Here is a 20,463-nt window from a genome sequence, read left to right as displayed (position 1 = left end):
TTGGCAAATATCGTCCTCTCAACTTTACCTCCTCCATCTGTAGAATGGAGATGATAGCAACTCACCTCACCAGGTGGTTGTGAAGTCAAAGGCCAGGATCCCAAAAAATACGTTATTTTACAAGATACTTGTTATATCTTGTAGAGGAGAGCTGGTCTTGTGCTAGCAAGCATGACTTGTCCCCTTGGCTAAGCAGGGTCTGCCCTGGTTGCATATGAATGGGAAACTAGAAGTGTGACCACTGTAATATATTCCCCTCAGGGGATGGAGCCACTCTGGGAAGAGCATCTAAGTTCCAAGTTCCCTCCCTGCATCTCCAAGACAGGGCTGAGAGAGATCCCTGCCTGCAACCTTGGAGAAGCCGCTGCCAGTCTGTGTAGGAAATATTGAGCGAGATGGACCTATGGTGTAATATGAGGAAGGCCATGTAGAAGAAGATGGTTTCTCCCTCACTCTTTCTAGCATCACACTAACCAGCCTGTGTTGCATGGAGATGGGTTGGTACCCAGATCAGTGCTTCACTTGGTAGGTACCACACTGCAAAGGCAGGGGGCCTAGTCCAATAGTAAGGAGAAGAGCTGGTCTTGTGGTAGCCAGCATGAATGGTCCCCTTTGCTAAGCAGGGTCCACCCTGGTTTGCACTTGAATGGGAGACTACATGTGAGCACTGTCAGATATTCCCCTGAGGGGATGGGTCTGCTCTGGCAAGAGCACCTGCCTGCTTGCATGCAGAAGGTTCCAAGTCCCCTCCCTGGCAGCATCTCCAAGATAGGGCTGAGAGAGACTCCTGCCTGCAACCTTGGAGCAGCCACTGCCAGTCTGTGTAGACAGCACTGAGCTAGATGGACTAAGGGTCTGACTCGATATATGGCAGCTTCCTATGTTCTATCACCTGCTTTGCATACAGGAAATTCCATCTCTAGGTAAGGGGTGGGGGTGAAACCCATTTAGACCCAGTCAGCTGACCCAACAGGCCAGTTCCAGCACACCAGGGCCTCTGAGCTAGTTCCTCAGGCTGAGCAAACCGGGGGCCTGTGAGGCTTCTGCTGGTCTCCTGTGTGTGTGTGTTTGTTTTCCAGAGAGTGTGTTTATTTGCCCACCCCTGCACTAGGTCTGAGGTAAACTCCCATCATCCCCAGCCACAATTTATTGGGCAAACGTGGCCCTCCAACTGTTGTTGAACTACAACTCCCAGCATCCTCCGGCACCTAGTGCCTGCCCCTGACCCCTCGGATCCTGACCTCCCTTTCCTAGAACCCATAGTCCTCTCTTCTCCTGGCTCTGCCCTTGTCTCTGGCCCTTGGTCCCTGGTTTGCCCCTGCAGCAAACGCTACCTTGCCTGTCCTGACCCACACCGCTGCCCACTGGCTTGACAGCCAGCTCCTCTGGGTCCCAGCCCCTCAGTACCCTGGGGCAGACTCCCCTGCTGAGTTCTGACCTGAGATTCCTGGCTGTGTGTGGAGGGAGATCTGCCGCTCTCCCCCCCCCCCAGGCAAAAGACGAGGCACTCTCGCTGATCACCTTGCCGCTTCTTTGGCCGTCCTGTTCAAGAGGCGACAGATTGCGAATCTGGGCATTAAGGACAATTGCCGAAAGATGCCATGCAGTGAGAGAGGCCAGATTTTCGAGAATGCCAAGGGTGGCAGAGCCTGTCGTTTGAAGGCTCTGGCTGCCTCGGGGGGTTATTGCTAATTAGCGACGCATTGCCAAAAGCAGCGGACATTTAAAAGTGAACACCACACTCCGACGACAGCCGGCGATCCCTCTGCCTCCCCTTTGAAGTCAGGACACTTCTTCCCGTCCCTCGACATCTGGAGCGGAGAGGGAGCATCCAGGACCCCTCTGAAAAGCATGTTTCATCCACCAAGGCAGGATTGGAGCTCAGATGAGACCTGAGTGTGACAGCTGTGACTGGATCTGTGATGCGTACAGGCCTGCTGGCGAGAAGCATCAGTTTGCATGCTATCTGGGCATCTTTGCTTCTGTCTTGGTAATTGCAGCGATGGTGTCTGCATGAAATCTTCTCCCCGGTGCACCTCCAGCAAAAGGAAGCAAGCTGCAGGGTGGCGGGCCTGTCGCCAGCACGAAGCAGGAGCGACTGGAATCCACCGTGGAATCCACGCCTCCTGACCAAAACTGATGAGCCGCTCATGTCTGACAGCCCTAGCAGCAGCCAGAAGAGGAGTCTTGCTCTCTGTGTGCCTTCCCTGGCAAACATCTGCTTCTGTGGTGTGGTGGAGAGCTCAGTGTCGGCTCGGTGGGCGGCAGCTGTGAAAAAGGCCAATTCCATGCTAGGGATCTTCAGGAAGGGGATGGCAAATAATACAACACTACGGTGCGGCCACATCTGGAGCACTCTGTACAGTTTTGGTCACCATCTCTTAAGAAGGATATTGTAGCAGTGGAAAAGGTACAGAAGAGGGCAATGAAGATGCTCAGAGGCCTGGAGCACCGTCCTTCTGAGGCTAGGCTACAGCATCTGGGGCTCTTTAGTTCGAAAAAGAGGCGACTAAGGGGAGACATGATTGAGGTGTATAAAATTATGCATGGAGCAGAGAGAAAAATTTCTTCCTCTCTCATAGCACTAGAACCAGGGGGTCATCCCATGCAACTGAAAGTTGGCAAATTTAGGACTGACAAGAGGAAGTACTTTTTCACACGGTGCATCATTAATCTATGGGATTCTCTGCCACAAGATGTGGTGATGGCCACCAGCTTGGATGGCTTTAAAAGGGGCTTAGACAAAATCATGGAGGGCAGGTCTATCAATGGCTGCTAGTCTGGCCATGTACACAGATTTTAACACCATCATCATTCTTTATTATGGTCACTGACCAGAGATCATATATAGCAACAGATACATATCAAATAATATGCTAACATAATTAATATATAGTTGGATGTTTAGCCACGCACTTTGGCCATCTCAGAGAATGGATTCTCATAGGGATTTTTGGCAATGTCGGCCACGCTAGAGACGGAAAATAAGTGATAGCATTGTTGCATTTACAGCTTCTTCTGCATTATCATCCCTTCTTTATCGATTAGGCTAAGATTGCAGTCATTTTTGTGCAGGGGGAAAACGTGTGAGGGTAACAATGAACAAATGATGCATGCCAGGGTTTCCCAACCAGCGGTCCTGCAGATGTTTCTGGACTACAACTCCCATCAGCCCCAGCTACAATTTATTGTGGTGGGGAATGTGGGGAGTTGTGATCCAGCAGCATCTGGAGGTTGGGAACCCCTGGCGTACTCTCTCCCTGGAGTAATCTTTGGAGACCTTTCCTGTCAATTTCCATTCCCACTCCTCTGACAACATTGAGTATACAGTTTTGTAGTGGCTTTTGTGTTTTTAAAGCTTGTAAAGGCTTTGAAAACACTTCTGTACATTGGGCTGCTGCAAACCTGATGTTCAGGACAGTGGAAGCCTGAGAACACCCTGTAAGCGAAATGCCTTGCAATGCAGTCACCTGTTTTCCCTCTCTAGGGCCATAGACCTTGTCAAAGATCACATGAGCCATTCACCCCTCCCGATGGTTCCAGACACTCCAGTTGACTCATGGACTTTATGGAGCATTTGGGTTTGCTCAGTCCTGATATCAGTACCAGAACAACTTTCCCTTCTGTCCTTGCCTGGCCAACAGAATAATAGTACCTTCTGCCAGCTGCATGTCAGATCATGACCTTCTGCTCAAATCCCCAGATTCAGCAACAGGTCCCTGAGTTGGCAAGCACCCATACCAGATCTGGATTTGGGGGGAGTAGTTTCGCGTTCAGATCAGGAAGGAGGACCGAATTCAGATGAGTCCAAAGTCAAAAACAAGCCTTTTGCAGGGATGGAGAGGACTCACCAAAGGACAAGGTCCTGCTGAGTGTTTTGCGCATGTAGGTTAGCACATGCACATGCTGAGGTCACACCTCCTGCATCCGCATCAGACATGGGTGCGTGGTAGGTGCCGGGACGGGACCATTCAGCCCTGTTGCAAAGAGAATTTCCCCAGTCGGTGTTTTGTTGAATCGCTGATTGGGACCACCTTTCTCTGCCACCACGTCCTGGCTTGATTGGTAGGTCACCGTAATCAACCATCTAGAACCATCGCTGCAGCTGAGTAAAGGAAATCTTTTCTGGAATCTCAAAGTCCTGTTTGTCAAGTGTAACATATTCATGGCTCTTGTTCAGCCTTCGGTCTCTGAGCTCCCCTTGCTTCTCTGCTATCTTGGGCTGTTATCTTCAGACACTGAAATTAGCACTGGGTTTCTTCACAAAGCTGCTGTGAGCACCATCCCGGAGAAGGCAGAGCTACTGGAGTGAGAAGGGATTTGAGCTCTCCTGTATGATTCCCAGCCTCCACGTATTAGCACAGTAATGAATTTCAGGCCCGACTCTGAGAGAGAAAATATCATTGAAGGCTGTCAAATTAATTGATCTTCCCAGCATCCCACTTTTTTGTTTTCTGCCATGCACGGCTTGCTGATCTTGTTGAATCAGTTCCCAAGTCGACTTGGTAGCCTGTGCAAGAGACCAAAGCGTCGTCTCATTTGCTGCTGTACTGAACTCGGCAACAAAATAAGGCACGCATTAACGGAGGTGGTAACTTTTCAGCCAGCCCAGCAAAAAGTGCCGCCATACCTTCTTGATTAATGGTAGTGTGACAAATGCAGACCTCTCATCATCTTGAAGTGAGAGTTCACCAATTCCCTAATCCTATCGGACACAGGAGATAGGGCCACTTTGCATCTCACCACCCAGAAGGGAGGAAAGTAGCATGCTCTTTGAACTACAGACAGGTGTGAGACCCACAGCTTCTTGGCAAGGGCAAGAGAGGGTTAAATGAGGCTGTCAGAGCACCCCAAGTCCAGCAGGATGATTGGGCATCTGGTGACAACTACACCATTGGCCTTCTGTCTACCCAGACTGGCAGCAGCTGCATCAAGGTTGCAGGCAAGAGTCTCTCTCAGACCTATTAGGGATGTGCACGGACCGGTCCGGAGCCCATTCTAAAGGCCTCCGGACCAGTCCGGACCTGGGGCCAGTTCAGCGGTTCGACGCCAGGGAGTGGACCTTTAAGGGCAGGGGAGGGTGTACTTACCCTTCCCGCCACTTTCCCCCCTCCAGCACTCCTGTTTTTTAAAGTATTTAAAAATGCTTCTCTGTTTTGTAAAGCATTTAAAAATGCTCCTGTTTTTAAAAGCATTTTAAAGCATTTGCCCCCGTTCCTCGGCAAAAGGATTCAAAAGCCTGAGTGCGCATGCGCATCACGTCTGTGCGTCGCATGCATGCGTACGTTGCACACGTCTGATGCACGCACGCTTGCACAGTCAGGCTTTTGAAGCCTTTTGCCGAGGAACAGGGGAAGGGGTGGCAGGGAGGTACCCTGCCAACCCAATGCTTTAAAAAATGGGAGCGCTGGTGGGGGGAAAGTGGCGGGAGGGGTAAGTACACCCTCCCCCACCTTTAAAGAGCCCCTCTCCTCAGTGCCGGACCGCAGAGGTGCAGTTCCATGCACACCACTAAGACCTATCTTGGAGATGCCAAGGCCCCCTGGCATCTTCAACTTGGAACCTTCTGCATGCAAGCATGAAGGTGCTTTTCCCAGAGCAGCCCCATCCCCTTATGGGACTATCTTAGGAACATTGGAAGCTGCCATGTACTGAGTCAGACCCTTGGTCCATTTAGCTCAGTACTGTCTACACAGACTGGCAGCGGCTTCTCTGAGGTTGCAGGCAGGAGTCTCTCTCAGCCCTACCTTGGAGATGCTGCCAGGGAGGGAACTTGGAACCTTTTGCATGCAAGTATGCAGATGCTTTTCCCAGAGCGGCCCCAGCCCTGAAGAGGAATATCTTACACTGCTCACACACACAGAATCCCATTCAAATGCAAACCAGGGTGGACCCTGTTGAGCAAATTCAAGCTTGCTACCACAAGTCCCTGGTGAAATGGAAAAGAGGAGACAATCTTGTCCTCTGAGCTTCCTGCATGATTCCGCCTGGCCTGGCCTTTCTATAAATGCTTCCAGGTCAGGGCTGGATCTTTGCCTGACCAGCCTCTGGCCTTTCTTGCATGACTCCTCAGTCACCCTGAGATATCTCTGCTTGTCAGCCAGCTTGAGGCTCATTTGTCTCCTTGCCTGCCTGCTTTCCATTCGTCTGCCTCTCTGATGCTGCTGCTTCTCTCCAGACAGACATCTTGGCTCAGATTCTGGCCTCCAGTCGAAGGCCAGAACAGACTGCATAGGAGACACGAGCTGCTTTCTCCTTCCTCTCGCTTGTGATGTCTGATACAAGCAAAACCGTGTGGTTGCGGCACAACGTGTGTTGCTTTGGAGAAGATGCTACAAAGAGAAGGAGTCAAGAGAGACGAGGCAGTGACGGCACTGTCTCTTTGATGGCGTCAGGTTGGGTCTGGACTTGGTCCCCAAGGTGTACCTCCCATGGATCCTCCACACCCCGTTCAACCGTCTCTAAGGCCCAGGGGTGCCAAATGTTCAACTTCCCATTGCGAGTGCCAGGCTAGAACCAGGAACCCATAGTTCTCATGCACGGCGGCATGACATGGTGAGCTACTTGGCTACACACGGAAGCACCTCCTGAGGCAGTAAAGGGTTGGTGGGTATTAGGAACATAGGAAGCTGCCTCCTATGGAGTCAGACCATTGGTCCATCTAGCTCCGTATTGTCTCCACATAGACTGGTTACAGGCAGGAGTCTCTCCCAGCCCTATCTTGGAGATGCTGCCAGGGAGGGAACTTGGGACCAATATTCTCTTCCCGGAGCGGCTCCATCCCCTGAAGGGAATATCTTGCAGTGCTCACACTTCTAGTCTCTCATTCATATGCAACCAGGGTGGACCCTGCTTAGCAAAGGGGACATGTCATGCTTGCTACCACAAGACCGGCTTTCCTCCCTATTGGAGTGGCACCATCAAGCCCTGCAGGCTGTTGGCCAAAGGCTTTCTGTTGATGCTGGTACTTTGCCTGGGCAATGGCTCCCAACTCCTTTTCTGATTTCTGGTTCCTGGCTTGACATCTCTCCCTGGCTGGAACCCACCCTTGAGTGCAGCACTGGCAATTCCTCACCTCAAGCTCCTGTAAGGCCATTGGCTTTTGGCCATTACATAAGAACATAAGAACAGCCCTGCTGAATCAGGGCCAAGAATGCCCATCTAGTCTAGCATCCAGTTTCTCACAGTGGCCCACAAGATGCCACTGGGAAGCCCACAGACAGGAGTTGAGGGCATGCCCTCCCTCCTGCTGTTACTCCCCTGCAACTGGTACTCAGAGGCATCCTGCCTTTCAGGCTGGAGGTGGCCTATAGTCCTCCAACTAGTAGCCGATGATAGACCTGTTCTCCATGAAGTTATCCAAACTCCTCTTCAAGCCATCCAGATTGTTGGCTGTCACCACATCTCGTGGCAGAGAATTCCACAAGCGGATTATGCGTTTTGTGAAAAAGTACTTCCGATGGTTGGTCCTAAATTTCCTGGCCATCAATTTCATGGGATGACCCCTGATTCTAGCATTATGTGAGAGGGAGAAGAATTTATCTCTATCCACATTCTCCACACCATGCATGATTTTATAGACCTCTCTCATGTCTCCCCGCAGTCGTCTTTTTTTGAAACTAAATAGCCCCAGGTGTTGTAGCCTTGCCTCATAAAGAAGGTGCTCTAGGCCCCCGATCATCTTGGTTGCCCTCTTCTGCACCTTTGTGGTTGGGGATGATGAGATTTATAGCCCAATGACATCTGGGGACCAGAGATTGGAAACGCTGCCTTATCTTCAGACCAGGGACTCTTCTCCCCTCTCCTCTGCTCAGCATCTGTGACTTGGCATGTGGGTTGGCTGTGCACATCTGATGCTCTTGTTACCTAATTTACACTGAGGTTCTGCCTAAGGGCAGCAAGCGGAGATGAAATCTTAGAACAGTGAAGATGACTAAGCCTAGTGTGAAGTGCAGATGAGAGCCACTGCTTGGAAATCTTGAGGCTGTGGAGATGGATAGCAAAAGCCCCCGGACTCTACCCTCCTCCTCCTCCAGTGGAGATGATGAAGTTTCAATACAGCCAATCCTCCAATCAGAGAACTGAAGCCAGCATCAGTCTCCGGAGCTTGGTCAGTCTTTTCTGTCCTTCAGCCCACTCCATCTACTTTGCAAGGATGCTTAGAGTGGGGAGGAAACAGCTAAACAGATTAATCATACCTTCCTATTCTTCTCCAGGCTTGTAAAGCAGCCATCACCCTTCATGAGTAAGACACCACTCTACCCCTGCCTCCCATCCCGTCTCCCTGCACCCTTTATATTCACGCTCACTCCCACAGCCTCATTCAGAAAGACGAGCTTGTCGCAGAAAACAAGGGAATTGATTTCTAGCCGGCAGCCACCAGATCTCAAGGCCTTCACGAACCCACATGCATTGTGAATCCCAGAGCGGAATCAGTCTGGGTTTTTCCTCTTTGCCCTGTTTGAACTTGTAGTTCAAAGAGAAGACCTGGAGGAGTAGAGAAGCAAGAAAGGCGGGCATGTGGATCCCTCGGCGTTTTGCATTGGAAGGATTGCTTAGTTTGGTTTAGAAGAAATATTGCCAGCAGCTGTAGGTAAAATATTCAGGCAAATTAAGCAAGCCAAGGTGGGGAGTTACCCAAGGAAGTGAGAGTACATTGGCCTGTGGAGGCAGCGATATATTGACTTCCGTTCTCAGACTTTGAGCCTGCAACTTCTACTATACCACTTAGCACTTATAAAATAAGATCATCATTCTGCTGCTTTTGCACTAAAAAGCGGGAGGGGAAAATCTCTTAATGCTTATCATGTCATGCTTTGCCTGAGAGCATCAGTGGTATTGGAAACAATATACAAAATTAGATGACCCATTAGTTTGATCCTCCAAGACAATGCATATTCAACCTGGTGTCTGGTTTGGGGGGTGTTTCCTATTCAGATGCTTCTTTTCTTTCTGCAGCTGCTTCATGGTTTCCTTCCATGTGACCAAACCCAACCTCTTCCTTCTCTTTCATTCAGAATCCTCCTGGTGGTCTCAATCGCAACTTTGACCAGGAGATCACTCAAAGTGTATCCCCCCATTTTTTATGTTGGAGAGAAATTGAAGTGTGAGATAGATAGATAGATAGATAGATAGATAGATAGATAGATAGATAGATAGATAGATATACCCCAAAAACTCATGGGATCATAACAAGCATCAGTTGATCTGCAGAGGCAGGAACCTGAAACGTTGCCTCTCGACTGGGCCTGGCGTACATATGGCTTTGGTGGCATCGCTGATGTTGTGTCCAGATGGTCTGGCACTCTGCTTGGTGGTGCTCGGGGGTCAGTGCTTGTTTTCAGCTTTCTCTACCTGGTCCTCTGTGGTTGGCTCATGCGGCAGTCAGAGGAGGCAGTCTGGTGGTGGTGGAGTCTTCTGCACCAGCGTTTCCGTCAAAGAGGAGAGGAAGAACTCAAAAGGCCAGGCCATGATCTCGGTGCTGACAGCCTTGATTTGGAGCTTGGGCTGAGCCATGTTTTCCCAATTCAAAGGCAGAGATGGTTCAGGATGAAGCCAAGACTGGGGGACTGCAGTGCCTCACCAAATGTGACCTGCCCCATGCTCTGGGGCTGGGCAGTGGGCCAGCCCCCTTTCAAAGGCAGCCCTTGCAAGCTTTGCAAAGTCATAAATGTGTAATCCCTGGTTTTTAGGGCAGGAGGTAAGGCCGTCCCAAGTCTTGGCGGGAGGAGCAGGCAGGACAGCTGGCCTTGTGGTAGCAAACATGATTAATCTGTGAATAATCTATAAATGAGGCAATTTGATTCCTCTGAAGGGTACGGGGGTTTCTAAGATTTTTAGTGTAATTTCCAGCTAATGAACATTCTGAGGAGCAAGAGAAGGTACGGGCTTTTGTCACTGTTACTGGAACACTTTCCTTGCAGCCTGTACTGAGCTGGAACTTACGTAGATCCTTAACTAAAATGCCCATTATTGTCTTCAACCCTGCCCACATCTTCAGGTCCAACTGATGTATTTGTTCATATAAATTTAAAAGTGTTTTGAGATGAGAAAAGTCTGTTGGGTGAGACTCTCTAAAGTACCTGCTTTTTGAGGCTCCTCCAGACACCGAGGCAGCTCCTGGGATAGCTCCGTTTTTGAGGAGGGGGTTGTTGCTGTAGTTATTGTTTGTCTGAGCTCACCATCCAGTTTGGAAGACTCTTGGTCCAAAGGAGAATATTTGTTGCTAATAGGGAATGCCACCGTAATACTTTCAAGGTCCTTGCCCATTCAAAACGGATCCAATCTTAGTTGTTTTCCAGTCATTTCCCGTTCTGGAGATGTACGCGGGCGTTTTTTTGAAACCATCTTCCCTGTTTGTAAAAAAAACAATTCCAGCTACCAGACAAGTAGAAAAACACAAATGTGAAATAAGTATAAATGAGTTCTGGGGCTCCAAAAGTCAGAAAGAGGAGGGGGGGGGGAGATAATAATTATCAGACTGCGGAACTCAGCACAAAGACTGCTGCTGCATCGCCATCTTGGCTCCTTCCTCTTCAATCGTAGCGAACGTGAATTGTCTCCTTTGCTAAACAGGAAAGTTGTTCACACAACCAAAGTGGGGAGGGCTGGAGGAAAGGCGGGAACCTACCTGCCTCCCGCCACCACCACTATCCAAGCCTGAAGAGTGCTCCATAGCTCACACACTCAGATGAGTGGTGGGGGAAGGAAGCCAGGCTGGCAGGTATCCCACAATGCACTGCGGTGCGTTGGGAAATCTTCCTGCCGCTGGACTGCTCCTTCTCTCAGCCTCTAGGGCCAAGATGGCTGCCCGCAGCCTGAGTGTCCACACAAGGGTGTGTTTCCCCGCCTACCTCACTTTCTGCCTGGGTAGAAAAGCAGGGCTGCCCAGGGGAGGAGCCCTGGGATTGGAAGTGACCCCGGCGCTTTTCACGACAACCCCAACCTGGAGTAGCCCTGTCTGACCCCCATAGGGCTGGTTGTGCGAACAGCCTCAGGATCTGCCTTGGTTTGCATTTGGATGGAAGACTACATGTCAGCGCTGGAAGATAATTCCCCTTAGAGGATGGAGCCATAGCTCCATAGAAGAGCACCTCCCTTGCACGCAGAAGGTCCCAGGCTCCATCCCTGGCAGCATCTCCAAGTAGGGCTGGAAGAGACTCCTCCCCGAAACCTGGGAGAGCTGCTGCCAGTCAGTGTAGACCATACTGAACTAGATAGACCAATGCTCTGTCTCAGTAGAAAGCAGCTTCCTAGGTTCCAAGCCAAAGTGGTTCTGTTTGTTCTCAAATGTTGAATAAGACGTGCAGATGCGGAGCACAGCTGCCATACATTTTGTCCTGAGCATTTGGTGGCTCCTCACCTTGCCCGCCCAGGTCCTCGGTTCCCCCCACGCCCCGCCTGCCAGCCACGCTCTCCTCCCTGTTCCGCCCGCAAAGAGCAGCCTTTTCATTACATTCCCTGGAAAGCATTTTGTGGCCGTCCGTTGCCCTCCCTTTCCCTCGTAAATTCACTTTATATATCAAGCTGGCGACACGGGGTCACAGGTCTTGGCAGGAAGCAATTATTATAAAGAGCCAGTCGGCCACTCTTAGCTGACAAAGAGAATACGATCAGCAAGGCGGACGTAGCTGGAGACGCAGGAGGGGGTTTCGCGTTTTCTTTCTAAGGCCTCTCTTCTCTGAGTGATGGATGGTAAAGCATCCTTATTAGAGTTGCCTTGTTAAATGTGCCCCATGGCGGTGGGGGGGACACACGAGGGGGCAGGCAGGACTGTGCAAAGTGACGTCACGGAGACAGCCAAACCCACCCAGTTGCTCAGAAGGGAGAGAAATCAGGACCACGGACAGAGCTCCGGAGACCCACCTGGGAAGCCTTCACCGCTTCATGTGAGCCAATTTGTCTTCTGTTGTGTTTCTTAATATTTCTATCGTTTTTAAAATGAACAGCCCCTAATTACAGTGATTTACTAGCTACCTGGGGACATGCTATTTGAGCAGGGCCGAATGCTTCCGAGAGACGGATCGGCGAGGCATGATTCGATTGGGGGATTTGGATAATGATCTCACCACCCGGGAGAGCCAAACTTTGGAACAATTATGCAGCTCCTCAGAACTCTCTTCTGATTGAATTGCAGAACCAAATTGCTCCTTTCTCCCCCGTCACTTCCTCACTCCTCGCCTCCTCCCCCGCCCCCATCTTTTCTGCTCTGGGACAGTGGGAAGCATTTAGAAAACCAAATGAATGTTCATATCGATTCAAACTCTCACCACTTACATTTGAGAAGAGTTTTGTCATTTCACTGAACACAAAACGTGTTACATTCTGGACCTGAAATGCCTGTTGCTCTTGTTTTGCCTGTAGTGGGTAGACAGGGGAGGATACGCAGCCAGGACCTCCTACATCTGCTTGGCTTACATAGGAACAGAGGAGCTGCTGCCTACTGAGTCACGCCCTTGGTCCATCTAGCTTAGTATTGTCTGCACGGACTGGCAGCAACTCTGCAGGGTTTCAGGGTAGAGTCGTTCCCAGCTTTATCTGGAGAAGCTGGGACCTTCTGCATGCAAAGCAGATGCTCTACCACTGAGCTACAGCCCCATCCCCTTGGTCTCAGCAAGAGCCAGGGTCAGGTTCTGGGGCTTGGAGGATCTGGCTGTCAGTCCAAGGGAGCTGGAAGCAGGCGAGTGGTCTCCAACTGGCAGGGGCCACGTTCCAAAGAAGGGAGCAGGAGTGTTGGCAGTGGCCTCATCCCAGAGGCAGGTTCCTGGAATGAAGTGCAATCTCCAAGATTGGGGCTTTAAAGGGAGTGGTGTGCTGGGATTGGCCAGTGGGGTCAGCTGACTGGATGTGCTGGCAAACTGTTACTGCAGCCAAGAGGGAGCCCTCGCAGCATAGCTCAGCCTGCCAGACGTTCACTGGAATCTGTGCTGGTGGCTAGAGGCGTGCATGAAACTGGCTGGCCCAGTTCGATTCGAGTCCAAACCGGACCCGAACCGGAACGGGACGGTTTGGTTTGGCCCCCATTGGTAAGCCCCATTGGGGTTTGCAAACTTTTTTTTTAATCACTTACTCCCTCCGTGGGGCTCCTCCAAGGTCAGGGGGCGGGTATCCCGCGGAGGTTCCCTCTCCCCCCGCCAGCCTCCATTATGCAATAAATCGCCCTGTTCGAGCATCATTCAGCCCTTTCCAGGCCTTCCCTCCATCGCTGCGGCCATTTTGGAGTCCGCCACACATGCCCAGTGGGCCTCTAAACGTTCTAAGCACATGCCCGGTGGGCCTCTAAACAGCCTTTAAATGTTTGTGAACCCTCCTGAACGGCCGGGGACCCGGACTGAACAGGGGTGGTTGGGTTCGACCCTGAACTGTCAAACTGAACCGGTTCGATGTCGAGCCAACTCAACATCGAACCGGTTTGCACATCCCTGTTGGTGGCTCAGGATAGAAGGCGTCAGGGTTTGACTGCTGAAGGTCCCGCAACTTTCCTGGCACCTTAAACCAAGAGCTGGTGCTTCATCAACCAGAGACGGCAGTGCCACAGGGCAGGGGCAGGCAGGCTTGCAGGTGTGCCTAGAGCCTGCCCAGGTCGTGTCGACAAACCTTTTCAATGAAAACTGGTTCACACTTTTAGCTGTGACTCATCACGTTTTGACTTCCAAATCAGTCCAGAGGCATGCATGATTACAGCGTAGCCACCACTGAACGAAGGGTACAATAGGGGCCACTTTGCAAATTTCATTGTATTATTATTTATCATCTGTGATCGATGTTTAGGAACATAGGAAGCTGCCATATACCGAGTCTGACCCTTGGTCCATCTAGCTCAGTATTGTCTTCACAGACTGGCAGCAGCTTTTCCGAGGTTGCAGGCAGGAGTCTCTCTCAGTCCTGTCCTGGAGATGCTGCCAGGGAGGGAACTTGGAACCTAGATGCTCTTCCCAGAGCGGCTCCATCCCCGAAGGGGAATATCTTACAGTGCTCACACTTCTAGTCTCACATTCAAAAGCAAACCAGGGCAGGCCCTGCTTAGCTAAGGGGACAAGTCATGCTTGCTACCACAAGACTAGCTCTCCTTCTCCTGGGTGCTGGGCACACCTCCTGTGCAACCTGACCTCAGTGCCTGGGGCGTGGCTGGCATCCCGCACCCGCAGTGTGTGAACCACTCGGTGTTGTGCTAGGGCTATTGAGGGCAAAGGCATTCCAGGCCCTTCCTGGTCCCATTCCCAAGCCACACGCAGGCTTTGTATGCTGCTGTATGCCAGGGTACCCTCACCCCCAGCTCTGGAAAGGGGAAGTGGTTTTGCTGTGCTAAAGAGGAGATTTGAGGCGCACTCCCTGTGATGCTTTTGCGAGAGGGTCGTGCCTCCCGCGCGTGCTCTGTCCGCCAGCTTTGTTTCCTCGCCTGCCCTTTCTGCGTGCCGACATTCTGGGGAGAGGCTGGCAGTCATCCTGTGAGGCGGCTTTTGCCGTTTTCGGAGACAGCTGTGCACGGACCGTTAGCTGCTGACATTTAGAAAAATCTGAGAATCTAAAGCAAGAGGCAGCAAGCAGAGGATTTTCCTGTTAAAAGGTCAAAGCTTTCTCTCTCTCTCTCTCTCTCTTTTTAAAAAAGAGAAGAATGTTTTAACATTGGTTTCTCGGTCTGTGACAAGATCTAAGCCTGCTAGAGTGGAGATTAGAAAATACGGACCAGACACGGCCAGGAAAATGGCCGGCAACAGGAAGTTGAGAGGGACGGAGGTCGATGCAGGAAATCCAGCCATGTTGTCCTTTTGAAAGGAGCACCCATTTCCTGACTCTGTGATACGTTCCATCAACAGGGGCATATCTAGGGTAGGGCAGGCAGAGCACGTGCCCCAGGCGCCACTTGAAGGGGGCGCCATTTTTCTAAAATTAAAAAATAAAATAAAATGGCTGCTGAAAACAAAATGGCCACCGTGCATGCTCAAATGGCCTCTGTGAGGGCCTAGGGCCTAGGCCATGCCAGGCCTCGCAGAGGCCATTTGAGCATGTGCAGTGGCCATTTTGTTTTCAGCGGCCATATATATATATATATATATATATATATATATATATATATATATATAAATGGCCACCGCACATGCTCAAATGGTCCCTGTGAGGCCCTAGAGGCCAGAATGGGGAGGGAAAACCTTTGCAGACACACACACACCCCACGGCCTTTAGGAAGCCACCCAAAGGGGCTACAGGTAATTTTTTTAAAAAAAATTAATTTAATATAAGTCACTGTACACATATTCAGTTTGGCACTATGTACAGAGAATCAGATGGGTGTCAGAAGTTTGGACAGGGGGAGCAATTTCACTGCTTGCCCTAGGCACTATTTCCCCCAGATACGCCTCTGTCCATCAAGATATTCTCATAGAAGCATAGGAAGCTGCCTTATACTGAGTCACACCCTTGGTCCATCTCTTGGTTGGTTACCATATTTATATACTGCCCTAAACTCATGTCTCTGGGTGGTATACAATGACATCATGTGAATTACAATCCGAATTAAAACAATAAGCATTAAAACAAAATAAAACAGTCAACAGATTCTACAGTTCTAATTAGAAGCCTGGAGGGATAGACGTGTCTTGGGGGTCCTTCTGAAAGCTGGGGAGGCTCTTATTTCTGCAGGGAATACATCCACCTCGGGGTGAAAGCAGAGAAGGTCCGTCTAGCTCCGTATTGTCTACATCAAGTTCAGTATTGTCTACACTGACTGGCAGTGTCTTCTCCAGGGTTTCAGGAAGGAGTCTCTCCCAGTCCACCTGCAGATGCTGCCAGGAACTGATCCTGAGACGTTCTGCGGGCAAAGCAGAAGCTCCACCACTGAGCTATGCCCCCACCCTGCCCCATCCCATTCCTCCTGGGTAAACCTTTGCTGAATTTGCCTCCTCCTTTTGAAAAGCCAATGAAGCTCGTCTCCTTTGCCACTTCATGTGGTAGAGAGTTCCATCGGCATTTTTAAAACAGAATTACCCTGCTTTTCTTTCTCTGGGGAAGTGGCTAAGAGCATAGAGGCTAAGTGCGTGGTGGCTTAGCATCAATGTGGCTAAGAGCACAGAGATGCAAAAAGGATCCAAACAATGTAATTGAATATTATTCATATTGACCTCCCTAGGGGGGCATTATTCCAGGGAATTGGTGCCACAACCGGAAAGGCCCTGCTGTCATGTGCACTGGCTGCATGGACTCAGAGCAGAACGTTTGATTTGCAGAGTGCACAGGAGGAAACATATGGGAGAAGGCAGAGATCAAGGACTTGGTCTTGTCTTTCCTTTACCCTGTGCTTAGTGGTAAGAAAGAGGGGGAAACCTCTTTCTCCCTCTCTCCACACATTGGCAAGATCTAAAATTAAGTGCTCCACTTCCAACCCTGTTCAAGCCGGAGCAGTTCAGGCTACAGGGGGTACCGTCTGGGCAACGTTTCCACGCAAGCCATCCTGTCATTCCCTCCACAGCGCCAGCAACACTTGCATCCTCTGGAGCCCTGTACATTTCATTCCGGAGTGACGCGATTGATCCTCCTTTGTAGTTCGCATGTCGCGGCATCGCTTTCCCAGACATTGGCACGACCCTGTCAGTCTGCTTTGGTGACCTATCCACCAGGGGGTGTGTTGGATTGCGATCGCAACTGACACATTCCTGCGTGGAGAGAGTGGCTGGCCTCCGACTCGGCTCGTGTCGGGGTTGGGGGTCAGGCGTGCTGCAAGTCGACAGCTGCGGAAGCGGCTTTGACTTGTCAAAATAACGCAGTCCCTCCACAGAGGGGGAAAAGGAACCCACGTGAATATTTCTCGGTGGGTGCGGGCAGATTGGGTTAGTTTCTTGGGTCTTTCGTTCTGATGGGGGGCGGTCAGAAGAAAGGCAAGGCAGCTGATAGATCCTGTGCACACTCGTACATGTATTAGGGAGGAGATCTGGTCATGTGGTAGGGAGCATGCATTGTCCCTTTTGCTAAGCAGGGTCTGCCCTGGCTTGCATTTGAATGGGAGACTACATGTGTGAGCTCTGTAAGATATTCCCCTTAGGGGATGGGGCTGCTCTGAGAAGAGCATCTGAGGTTCCAAGTTCCCCCTCCCCCCGGCATCTCCAGCACTGTTCCCTCTAACAGGGATTCTCAGATGTTGTTGTTGTTGTTACATTTATATCCCGCTCTTCCTCCAAGGAGCCCAGAGCGGTGTACTACATACTTGAGTTTCTCTTTCACAACAACCCTGTGAAGTAGGTTAGGCTGAGAGAGAAGTGACTGGCCCAGAGTCACCCAGCTAGTTTCATGGCTGAATGGGGATTTGAACTCGGGTCTCCCCGGTCCTAGTCCAGCACTCTAACCACTACACCACGCTGGCTCCACGACTACGACTATTGACTACAACTCCCAGAATCCCCAGCTGCAGTGGCCTTTGGCTGGGGATTCTGGGAATTGTAGTCAACAACGTGTGGGCATCCTTGTAAGAGGGAACACTGACCTCCAGATAAGGCTGAGAGAGACTTTGTTTGTTTGTATACTACCTGACTCCAAAGGCTCTAGGCGTTTCACAGCACCCTTGGAGAAGCTGCTGCCAGTCTGTGTAGACAGTACTGAGCTAGCCAGACCAGTGGTCTGACTTGATAAGCTTCCCATGTTGCTATTTGCTTCTGTGGGCTTTTTCTGCCTTCCTGTTGAATGGTGGCCATGCTTCTGTATCCCACTTGAGTGATTCCCACCTTACTCACCGACTACTATAGGGGTCCAGGTCTCTTCCTTTGACAGCCTTCTGTATGCTGAGCGAAGCACAGTTGGGCAGCCGTGCCTTTCTGCCTACCCTCGCCAAATCTTCTCCCGCAGTCCCGCTACACTGCCCAGCTGATAGAGTCAGGCCCTAATAGTAGAGAGATCGTCTGCTTGGGTGGGTGCTGGGCCCCCAACTCTGGTTCTTATGCTTTCCGGCCTCCAAAGAGCATAAGAGCATTCCATGTGTTGTCTGAATCGCAATACCCATGTCCGAAAAGACAATGTGGGAAATAGCTCTGTCGGTCCTCTTTTCTTTTCTTTTTGTTTACTGAGACATAAAAATGGCGTGTAGACATCTCTTGAACTTCCAGAAATTATAAGCAGCAATCCAGACATTATAAGTAACAGTCCAAGATGTGGTCCCTCTTGAAGAGGCGTCTTCCTGATAAAAGCTCATCGCAGAAATGGCTTGAGTGTGCACGCCGCTGAGCTGTTTAGAAATCTAATGGGAGTGCTGCAGATTGACTGATCAGATCTTCAACAAGGAAGGGGGACGCAAAGAGGGGTCTGAAGGGTTAAGAGCACCAATCTTTTCAGAGAGACCAAGAATGGAGCTGTTTGTATATTTCATCCCCTCCCGTGGACGGCTTATTGATAGATTATTTGCTGTGGCACTCCTTTTCCGCCCCCTCTCCCGCACACGTTAACTTGACAGTCTCTTTCAAGTTTGTTTTCAAAATGTTTCCAACGTTCTCCCCACCTACCCTCGGTAATTCATTATTCATCTGAGGCTCGCGCAGGGGGTATTGTTCAGAAATTGTGGCAATGTGGAATCTTAATAATGGCCCAATTAAATTGTGTGTTGAACACCTGCCCAGCAGTAGATAATGTTACTTGGACGAGAATAAGTTCTGCTGACGGAGTCTCGGGAGCGAAGGTGCTGGAGTGCTGCAAGTCTTGAACTAACGCCTTCTCTCCCTGTCTCCTCTCCCCGTCTCCCTGTTTTTCTCCCCACAGGCCTCGAGGTCTCCGGGCAAACAGATGCAGCTGCTGGAAACCGAGTTTTCACAGACGGTCCGTGAGCTGATCGACCTTCACCTGCTGCAACAGAACAGCATCCCCGCCTTCCTGAGCGCCGTCACCCTTGACCTCTTCAGCCGCCAGACTGTGGCCTAGCCCTCTATTGGCCGCTGTTCTCCAGCGCCTTCTGCTCATGGATCACAGCCAGATCTGACTAGCAGGCGCCACTCAGCACCTTGGGGCCAGGGCCATAGGATCCGTCAGGCTGACGAGGCCGTTTCTCAGTTTAGTTGCACCTTGTAAGTTTCCGCCTCCCCGCAGCAATCCCTTCCATGCTTCCTTGAAGAAGTCGCCAAAGCGTTTTTTGCCAAGGGATGTGTGTTTCTCTGGGCTTGTGTAGTTTTCCTTTGACACTGAATCTCTGGGGTCAGTGACAATGCAACGGTAGGGAACATTCCCTATTTTCTCACTTTTTCTTTAAAAAAGAAAGAGAGAGAGGAGGATGGTCCTTGCAGTATTAAGAAGTGCTGTGATAAAAAGCGCCTCTCCAACGGTGGGGAGGGTGTGTGTTTCTACCAATGCTCAGAAGTCCCAAGAGCTCCTAGGAACAAACACCCCCATTTAGAAGTTTTTAGAATGAGAATAGGGTGTCAGCTGACCCTTTAGGAGAAATGGGGGTGTCGCCATCTAAATTAGGTGACCCAAACATAACAGGTTCCCCATTCCAGCTTGTTAGCAGAAAGACCAATGCAATGCAATTAAACGCCCTGCGATCTCTCGGTACTTTCCACTCCTGCATCCCTGCTTCTTTTTTTAAACTCTCCCTTGTACCGCTCAGATGCCCCTTGAGCATATTCTCCTTCTTTGCCCATGGCTACTCAGACAGTATCTGAAATCCAAGGAATGGGGTCTCAGCTGCATCGGCTCTGACACCGGATCGTGGCAGGCAGCTGGGATGTGCAGACTTTACCTGCACGTCGCAAAGTCTCCTTTCTATTTATTACTCTTCCTTGCTCAATTTAGAAAGGATGAGGCTGGGGTGGTTTTTTTTGCGGGGGGGGCGCTTGTTTATATTTTAAAGCGCTGAAATGATGTGCTGTGTCAAGATGGTTCAGGGGCTTGGGCAAATAAAGTGTCACTTTCGCACCGGTCTTGCACTCTCCTTCATTTCCAGGGCACAGCTGCTTCTCCTCTTCCACGATGCTGCAGCTCTCGATGTGATAGTGGATGATGGATGGTGGTGCTCGCATAGATATCACCACACAAAGAGAAGGGCGCCTTTCTCACCAACGCACATGGCAAGCCCATCACTTTTCTGGAGGCATCTTATTAGGGATGGGAACAAAGCCAGCCTGTCCTACGATTTTTTAGCAGCCTCCCTTTATTTTCCTGTTTGGAAGTGGGTTAAAAAAAACCACCCAAATATTAGAATCTACAATAGGAACACAGGAAGCCACCTTGTACCAAGTCAGACCATTGGTCCATCCAGCACATTATCATCTACCCAGACTGGCAGCGGCTTCTCCGAGGTTGCAGGCAGGAGTCTCACTCAGCCCTATCTTGAAGCTGCCAGGGAGGGAACTCGGAACCTTCTGCATGCAAGCAGGCAGGTGCATTTCCCAGAGCAGCCCCATCCCTTAAGGGGAACTTTTTACTTTGCTCATATGTAGTCTCCCATTCAAATGCAAACCAGTAAGGACCCTGCTTAGCAGAGGGGGGAATGAT

At 50.5% G+C, this 20,463-nt stretch overlaps 1 protein-coding gene across 6 annotated transcripts in view; it reads left to right on the top strand.

Moving 5' to 3' along the window:
- Positions 1–19,889, top strand: part of MAD1L1 (mitotic arrest deficient 1 like 1) — a 578,229-nt gene extending 558,340 nt beyond the window's left edge. For all 6 annotated transcript variants that reach the window (XM_053276888.1, XM_053276891.1, XM_053276890.1 and 3 more), the window contains one exon: positions 18,736–19,889. In XM_053276888.1, coding sequence (XP_053132863.1) covers positions 18,736–18,894 — 159 coding nt within the window. In that variant the 3' untranslated portion in view covers positions 18,895–19,889. The remainder of the gene's footprint in view (positions 1–18,735) is intronic.
- Positions 19,890–20,463: the final 574 nt, after the last annotated feature.

Source organism: Hemicordylus capensis, chromosome 13, assembly GCF_027244095.1.
Source record: "Hemicordylus capensis ecotype Gifberg chromosome 13, rHemCap1.1.pri, whole genome shotgun sequence".
In the NCBI taxonomy this organism is placed as follows: Eukaryota; Metazoa; Chordata; class Lepidosauria; order Squamata; family Cordylidae; genus Hemicordylus; species Hemicordylus capensis.
The sequence above is the reverse complement of the archived record's forward strand: the minus strand, read 5'-3'. Positions and strand labels throughout refer to the sequence as shown.